At 37.7% G+C, this 9,151-nt stretch overlaps 1 protein-coding gene across 1 annotated transcript; it reads left to right on the top strand.

The window, feature by feature from the left end:
* Nucleotides 1,466–3,234, top strand: LOC18778267 (probable BOI-related E3 ubiquitin-protein ligase 3). The gene is made up of 3 exons (XM_007211438.2): nucleotides 1,466–1,881; nucleotides 1,987–2,371; nucleotides 2,489–3,234. Exons 1-3 carry the CDS (start codon nucleotides 1,826–1,828, stop codon nucleotides 3,104–3,106), a joined length of 1,059 nt encoding a protein of 352 aa, XP_007211500.1. The 5' UTR covers nucleotides 1,466–1,825; the 3' UTR covers nucleotides 3,107–3,234.

The following is a 9,151-nucleotide window of genomic DNA, read 5'->3' as shown; positions in this document are numbered from 1 at the left end:
TTTATGACTTAATTAGGCAGCCTGGCCCTGGGCCCATACAAAAATAGATAGATTATAAGAAACTACCACCGCAGCTTGAATATTTATCATCCAAGTGTGCCCTATAGAGACGTAAACATTATGATTTATAGATATGCGGATCAGAATCTGTAACACACACTTTGATGCAATGCAAGGCTTTATGTGAAGTCTATCGTATCGTCCGTGCATGTACGTAGACATATCAAAGATTACATGAAATTGTATAGTACCGTATATTGCAACGTAAATCTAATAACGATACATATATTTTATATCGTAACTGTTAGAAATGAACGTCGTTCGTATATGTATATATACGTGATTGTTAATTAAAATACAGTATATGCATACGCGTATGATAATACACGTGTGCATTGAAACATAGACGTGTCTGCGTCGATTTATTTCTTCCAAAATTAATTAATAGCTAATAATTATCCACGTGGACGTAAAAAATAAGATGAATTAGGAGGTCGCAAGGGAGTGACCGTGGAGCAGCAAAACACCTTTTTTTCTCTTTTCTTGTTTTGGTAGATGAGTGCAATAAAAAGGGGGCTGAGGCCAGGTGGCAGAAACAGTCCAAAGCTAAACCAAACAAAACGAAACGTATCCATGCGATGCGCATGAAGAAGAGTGTGGGCTGTAGCTCTCGCCAAAAGTAAACGACCTGCCAAATGGACCAGCCTCCCAAGGGTACCACCGTACTCATCATCATCAACACCAACCCCAACGGCCATTAATATTTATTGTTATTAAAATAAATAAAAAATAATTATTCCTTTTTTATTATTACACGTTATTTTATTTTTAACTTTGTGTTTTGACAAAAGTCCGCCCTCGGTGGTCCCCACAAGTCCACGCTGGCCCCCTCGCACGTGTTCGGAGTGGATCAGCCTTTGTCATGTTCCCTGCCCACCCGGCCCCACACGTGCAGCAGCAGCAGCAGCAGTTGCTGTTGCGAATTCACTGAATTTATTAGAAAAGCCCTCCGTAGGGGTGATTTGGCGTTTGGATTGTAGCCGTGCCTACGTGGCGGCCCCTGGCAGGCCCCAGTCGGCAAACTGCTGCGTGGCAGATGCCCACAATGTCAGTCTTCATCACTCTCTTTCTCTCTCCTCCTTTTTTTTTCTTTTCGTTTAATTAATCGAAGTAAATAGTAAATAAATAATTTTCCAGGGAACAAAGGAAAAAACTGATACGGTAAACGACTCCGCGCTCGTGTTACGGATATGCCCCTGGGGAATTGTTGGAATTACGGACTGACCGGATATCTGTTACGGTTTTGGTTACAAATTATGAGTCAAGTAAAACAAGTAAAATACGGAAGGGTCTTTCTGGTAACCGCATCCCAGAATAGACAAAACGGTCAAAACTCCATCTCTTTCTCTCTTTTCTCTCTACCTTTTATCTTTACTCTCTCTCTCTAAACTTTTTTTTTAATAATTATTCTCTCTCTAAACCAAACCAAACCCTAAATAAACCCCACCATCAGTCTTGCCACCTCTACTGCATGCCCTTTTGTTCATTTCCTCCTCACACTTGTTCTCTCTCTCTCTCTCTCTCTCCTTCCTATCTTCCCTTCTCTTAAAAAGCACCAAAAACCAATAAAACCAAGCCCAAACAAGAACCACTACCAAACTATAACGCATATATACACATATTGACACTGCAAATTTCATAGGCATCAACCGAGACAGAGAAATAGAGAGCCCACAAAACGCTACACAGAAAGAAAAGCAGAACAAAAAAGAAAAACGCCTGCTCTGCTCTGCTTTCCTTCCTTTTGCTCATCATCAATCAATCCATGGCTGTTGAAGCTCGGCATCTCAATCTCTTCCCTTCCCAGCTCATACCCAACAGGTATGACTCGTCTTCTTCATATTTATCTCTGGATATGGGCATATGGGTTTGCTGAGATTCGTGTTTTGGTGCATTAAATTGATGGGGTTGGTGCGATTTTTACAGGGAAATGATGAACCCAATACAAGGAAACACAAGTCTGTACAGTGCCCAGATTGGGTACGGGGTGCCATTATCAACTGGAGGGGTGGCTACAGAGGCTCTGCTGCCGACCTACAACTCTGTGATCACGGATTCGATAATGCCTCCGAAGACCTCAACAACCGCAGCCATGAAATCCGATAGCGGCCTCACCTACAACGTCCCGATTAGTCTACCAAGAAAGCGGTCCAGAGACTCCATTAACAACAACATCAGTCCTCCCTTCTCATACCCAACTGCTCCGGCTAATTACAAGAACTCATGCGGGCCTTTCTCTTTTCTCGGCGAGGACATTTCTCTGCGCATACAGCAAGAGCAATTCGACATCGACCGTCTCATTTCTCAACATGTAAGTACCAAATACAGAGCAACGAAAACTATGCGATTTGGTGTCTTTTTTTTCTTGATGGGTATTTTCATTTTTCATTTTATTGATTTGGGTTTTTCTTGTTTTGGGAATTTGTAGATGGAAAAGGTGAGATTGGAGGTCGAGGAGAAGAGAAAGAGGCAAGCAAGGAAAATAATGGAGGCCATAGAGGTTGGGATGGCGAAGAGGCTCAGAGCCAAAGAGGAAGAGATTGAGAAAATCGGGAAACTGAATTGGGCTCTGGAAGAGAAGGTCAAGTCTCTGTGCCTAGAGAATCAAATATGGCGCGACCTGGCTCAGACCAACGAGGCCACCGCCAATGCTCTCCGCACCAACCTAGAACAGGTCCTGGCTCATCATCAGGTCAAGGAAGAACACCAAAATGACGCCGCCGCTCTCATGGACGACGCTCAGTCGTGCTGCGGAAGCTGCGGCGGAGACGAGGGTCAAAACGACGGCGTCGTGGGTTTAGACGGGTGGCGCACGGTGAAGGGTACTACTAGTACTACTGAGGGTCACCGCGGGGAGGAAGGTGCAAGCGGGCGATGCGGGTCGAGTACAAGTAGGTGGTGCAGGAATTGCGGGAAGGAAGAGGCCTGCGTTTTGCTTTTGCCGTGTAGGCACCTTTGCTTGTGTACGGTATGCGGATCATCGCTCCACACTTGCCCCATCTGTAAATCCACCAAGAACGCTAGTGTGCATGTGAACATGGCTTAGATCAATTTTCACCAACCAAAAAAAAAAATGATAAGAAAAACAGGAATTTTCATGAATAGAAATTTGTTTCATCCCAATTTTGTCTAAATTTCTTTCTTTTTTTTAAATTTTCCTTTTCTTGTAAGTAACTAATTTCTTTTTTAATTATGCCTTTTGGGTTCATGATGTGTGTTTCAAATGCTTGCATTAAGGCAAAGTTGCTGCAGTTGGAATTCAATTAGTGTATATCAATTGCCAATTAAAGAGGAACGGGAAAGGAATAGGGTGAATTCGAACACCGAATCTTCGATATAAAAAATAACTGTTCGTAACCACATGAATTACAATGCCCTTGTAATGCTAATTAGATTAGCCCATTATTTGGCTTTTTTGTGTTGATAAATTGGTCTCTAATTAAATTAGCCTTTTTTTTTTTTTTTGGTTGCTAAAATGAGTTCAAGATAGAAAAATGGATAACGCGGCGCATGTTAGTACGGGAGCAGCGCAGGTTAGCGGGGGTTGTTCAGAGTTTAAGGCTGAAAGGCGGATGTGTGTGTGTGTACGTATTTATAATATAATGGTGGGGACCGATGACGGGCGACGTGATATGTATTTGTTTTGCTGGGGGTGGGTCCCATGGCGCATCTACACCTCTGCTGCTTGCTGCTGTTGCTAGTCTCTCTTTATAGACCAACTAGGTAACACGAACGGTGGAGCGTTGCGTACACGCGTGAGCTTAGAAGCGTGGGGTCAACGAAAGAGAGAGAAAGCGACAGGTGTGGGGCAAAAGCTGACACGTCGGACGCGCGCGCGCAAATGTTGCTGTGGCTCAGCAGCAGCACTCATCGCTGCCTGCAAACGGCCACAATTTCTGAAAAAGTTAAAATATAAATAAAAAAATAAAAATAAAAATCAGGGAAAAGGACGAAAAGGTCCAAGTCTGGTGGCAACATCACTGCAGCACTGGCAGTCTCTCTCTCTCTCTCTCTCTCTCTCTCTATTTCCCAACAATTACTATAACTATTGGCAATATATTTGTTGCGTAATCGAGACGACGACGTATTAGCAGAAATATCGTGGACAATGGGGCACAACAATAAAAACTGTTGGGATTCCCGACGCCTGGTGGGGTGGTAGTTGGGCGAGGCGTGTCCTACGCACGTTACTATGCACCTCTCTTTGGTCGCTTTCAAATGGGTACAATTATATATATCAACGCAATCACAAATGCCCCTTATTATTTTACTATTTTATTTTTTTGATATTTTTACCTAGGAATTTTAGGGTAGGGGTAAAGAAGAAGAAAGGTTGGTGGTTTGAAGGTGGCCTGGCTTAGTTTGGAAGGTGAAGCAGTGAAGGGAAATGAATGAGGTTTGTGCTGAATCTGGCAATGCAAGGCAATTGGGTTTTTGGGTAAATTTGGTACAAATCGTCCTTCGCCGGCACAGTAGATTTTACAACATTACAATAAAAAAATGGTAGTAATGTCAAGTCTAGTTCTATATAGCTCAATGAGGTCATGGATTCGATCTGATCCGTTTCGAGTAATATCTTCAAACGACTTTATCTTATGTGTTATATTGTCATGCATTTTACAATCGGAAAATTACTCACACGAACATAGACAACTGACCTTAGAAATATAACATGTTCTAGACATTTTGGAAAAGTAATTGAAAATAAGAGGGTGTATTTGGAGGAACGTGAGGGGCACGTGATGTGTGGTCGTGTGTTTCCTTTTCAAGATGTGGGGAAAACAAAGTCAAATGATAAGATAAGCAGTGTGGTGTGGTGTGGTGTGGTGATTCTCATCTAGGCATCTTGGGATGAATAAATTTGTGAATTCATTCTCACTCACCAGTCACCACCCTTTGTGAATAAATTAGGAAAAAATAAAAAGATAAAAAAAAAAGTGGGGCTTTGATTGATAACTGGGGTCCTACCAGATAAAAGAATCAAAATCAAAATCAAAGTAAGCAATTACGTATCTCAATGGAAAAATATATGCACTACGCAGCCTTACATTGAATTCAAATAATTAATTTTTAATTATTTATTTAAATTTAGGGTTAATTTAATCAAAATCTATCACAAGCTTGACCTAATTTGGAATCCCAAATCTTTTTTTATTATTTTAATTTTGTTACAATTTGACTATGAGTTACCATATTTTCTGAAAATGACTTTTCTTCTTTTTTTTGATAATGACATTTTATATGTCGAAGACAATGTAATGTGCATTATTTATTTATTTATTTATGGCTATTTATATTTATAAAAAAAAAATTGGTATGTAATTCTAGAAACGCAATCAATCCAGTGGAATTATGAAAACGAGGAGTCAATAATAACAAAATAGGTTTCAATCATCCAATATTGGAAATCTTGGCTAAATCAAAGGCGTAACGACATATAGCTAAAAACGATAAGACTAGGAAAGGGTCAATATTTATTAAAAATAATTTAATTTAATTTAGATTTTGTTTGAGTCACATAAAACAATCAACTTCAGACCAACAAAACAAAACAAAAAACAACCTTCGTATTGCTAACAATAGTGCCGTCGACCTTTGGGCAATAATTTTCTCTATGTTTTTGTCTTCGGAGAAAAGGAGAAAAGAGAAAGGAAAAAAAAAAGACAAGTTTAAAATAGACATTGCATAGCTTTTTCTTTTCCTTATGTGGCCATTATATAATATCTTCTTGTTCTTTGAGTCGACTAAAGGCCATAGACTTTGGGGTAGTTGATGGAATGCTACAAGATATAGGTAGTCATAATCAAGTTAATGACTACTTGATTTAGTCGTGCCTAGTTTTAGACTTCATTAGAGGAAATTTTGAGTTCAAATCTCGTGTAAAGTAGTTATTAAATAAAATAAAATAATTCTATTTAAAATAGTTATGTTCGAATAATCAACGACTAATAAAGAGGATGGGAGGCCAAGATTGTAGGTGATTGATGGAATACCTATATGATGGGCAAACACATTAATTTACTTTGTTGTTCAGTTTTCATAAGATATATACACCCAATAATTATTTGCTTTTTTTTTTCTTTGTTATAATGATACCCAAATCTATGGAGTGTAAGGAAAATAGCGAAAGTAAGTAGAGATTTTTCAGGTAAAAGTAAAGACTTTTGTTGTGCGTGTGGGTGAAGGTACTTCTCAAGTAGAGGTATAAGTCTTCCTTGTATTTGTATTTTTTTAAAGTCAACTCAGAATTCAAATTATTTTTTTTGGTCAAACTGCTAGAAATTCATTCACTTCCTATAAAAATGTCTATGATTCGGTGCTAAAGGTCAAAAGATTCAAGCATTAGGACATGATTCTAGGGCTAATGATTTAGGTTCATGGGTTATGATCTAAGTTTGGAGCAAGTGCTTAGAGCTTAGTGTTATAGGCTTGAGGCCTAGGGTTAAGGGTTTGAGATGCAAGTTTAGGGCTCTTAGCCTAGGTTTAGCGTCCAAGGTCTAGGGTCAATCGGTCATGTTTCAATGCACGAGATATGTGACATTGTGATTCTAATAGTTCTTTGTTATCAAGATTTAAGTTAAGAGATTCGAATTTCGCTTTCAATATTTATTGGTAAGACTTAATTTTCAGGGTTTGGTGGACAACTGTTTATGTACAATATTACTACAAAAACTTGTAACACGTGTTATATTACAAATGAAAAAAATCTTCTTATCGCAACAACTCATGAATTCAATTTGAGCCCTAAAATATTTGCCGTCAATTTAGGAATGAAAACTTGATACGTCTCAAAATTGGGAAGACTTGTATATATCATCGACTTAGGCATCATCCCCAATAATGCTAGTAACCTTCACACTTTATATTTTTTTCAGAATCACGCAGGCTGTCCCTTTTCTCCAACACTTATTATTATTAATGGCAATCACCTTCATTTTTGTAATTGGGTTAGGCACTATATTATATAGTATTAAAATATCAAAAAATAAAATAAATATAAAGTTACGATAAGCTCCAAGAATAATAATGGTCAGACCATATTAAAAGGTGGCCAAATTGTTCAGATGTCTTATTATTTTCTATCCCATTCAAAGCAACCAAATCAAACTTCAAATTTGTCCTACTAATGGGCCAATTAGAAACCACATGTCCTATTTGAGGGGCACCATAATAAAAAAATTAATTTTTTTTAATAAAAAAGTTTTGGGTCCCACAAAAAAAAAAAACAGGTGCAAACAGCCAAAATTAGCATTTAATGAGGAGGGTAACAAAAGACATCACAAAATAATGGGAGATTTTGTTTGTAGGATTGGATCTTTGGGCCCACAAATGGGCCCCCACCAAGATCAGGACCCTCTGCCCCTTTATGACCAGCATGCCATCTACAACACGCGAATCTGATTCCCACCCAGTTCTGTTTCCCCTTCCTTTCTTTCCATAAATTTAAATTAATCTATCTTAATATCGCTTAGTGAATTGATTAAGTGTTGATGATTTGGATTAGTTGGGTTGGGTTCCCTATCAGCATAAATTATTGCCATCATAAGTTGGACATTTTTCTATTGACTAGTTTTTGTGATAATGATGTCTTACTTTAATAATGAAAGACCTTTTAATTGTTTGTTTCATTGGGCAATTGGATGGACTTAAGCCAAATTTAAAAAGGTGTTTCTACCTAGGAATCTAATCAAAAGCTAGGGAACGTTGTACCTAAAAAAAGAGAGAGAGGAGAAATTATGTTTTTTTTGATGTGTATTCAAAAAGATTTATCTCTTTCTGACTCGATGTGACAACAACAACCACTATGACCGCTAGTCGACATAATTTTAGATATGAAAAACTTGACGCCATCGATCGGCCTGCATTTGAACACATACACTTGAATTTAATTATCCGATAACATAACGTGTCACTAGTTTTACAGTTGATTAATTTTTTAAGAAAAAATAGATAGAACATTTTAACTCAATGACAAGAATATAAACCTAATTGAACATTTTAAACAATTGGTTTTTCCTTTCTTGTTGTAGTTTTGTATGTATGCTCAAGTTGGTATTCCCAAAGGCATCCATAATCTATACTTGGGCAGATACACGTAACTTATGGCCAAATTTGTTGACCCTATTAACCCAAAATTAATTGAATCCTTATCTCATCATGTAGGGTTTTCTAGTCTCTTCCACTCTTTTTTAAAAAAAAAAAAATTAAAAAAATTCTAGTTAGGCTAAGTTTGTCTTCTTTTCAAACCCAAATTTATAGTTCGTACTTGCATATATCTTAAAATAAACATTTGGTTGTACTTGTATATGATTTTATTGCGTGTATGTGCATTCCATGCCATCCACATGCAATTTATTTGGCCAAGAAATTGACCAGTTTGTTGGATATGACGACTCCTTTTGTCCAATTTAAAAAAATTTGGCGTATGCATTTGTAATTTGTCCAAAAGAATATGTAAGCTCATCTGGTGAAATTTCAATGGCGATTGCCGGTTGGGTTTTCATCAAAGAAAAAAACATTAGGTCACTCTCAAAGCTATGTCATATGCCCATCATTTTTCGTTGCCTTTGGGAAGACAAATGAAACATGTCAGAGAAAGCTATTTGTTTAAAATGAAAAGAAAGTGGGAAAAGAAGATTGCCCGTGCTTGAATCATGGGAAGATGGCAAGAGGGCAACTAACTTTGGCAGGCACAAGAAAGTTTCAGCTAATAATTTTCTTGACCTCAAAGTGGGGGAGAATTGAGCAAATTAATATTGGTGTAGGGTTTGGGTTAAGTCTTAGCTTAGTATGGGGTTAATTATAGATTAAGTAATTCGATCATATTGCTTGCTTCATCTGACAGCAAATTAACTTCTTGTTCTTGTTTTTTTTTTTTTTGTTTATTACAAGGGTGGCCGAAAAGATAGAGAATTCCAACTCTAGTTTTGAATGCAGACTCTCTACCACTAGAGCTATAAGTATATAGAACCTCCCACTACACAAATTCTAATTCGTGTTAATATTATCACATCGAAAAATGATAATTAGAATTAAATCACGAGTTCAATTAGGTATTGTTGATAAAGATTGGTTATGGATTACACGGATG

The sequence above is a fragment of the Prunus persica genome, chromosome G4 (genome assembly GCF_000346465.2).
Source record: "Prunus persica cultivar Lovell chromosome G4, Prunus_persica_NCBIv2, whole genome shotgun sequence".
NCBI lineage: Eukaryota > Viridiplantae > Streptophyta > Magnoliopsida > Rosales > Rosaceae > Prunus > Prunus persica.
The sequence above is the reverse complement of the archived record's forward strand: the minus strand, read 5'-3'. Positions and strand labels throughout refer to the sequence as shown.

Bases quoted from the DNA above. Each gene is read 5' to 3' on its own strand.
- LOC18778267 (XM_007211438.2), top strand. From the start codon at position 1,826: ATGGCTGTTGAAGCTCGGCATCTCAATCTCTTCCCTTCCCAGCTCATA. The intron at 1,882-1,986 runs GTATGACTCGTC...CGATTTTTACAG, and splicing joins TCCCAGCTCATACCCAACAG to GGAAATGATGAACCCAATAC. The intron at 2,372-2,488 runs GTAAGTACCAAA...GGGAATTTGTAG, and splicing joins ACCGTCTCATTTCTCAACAT to ATGGAAAAGGTGAGATTGGA.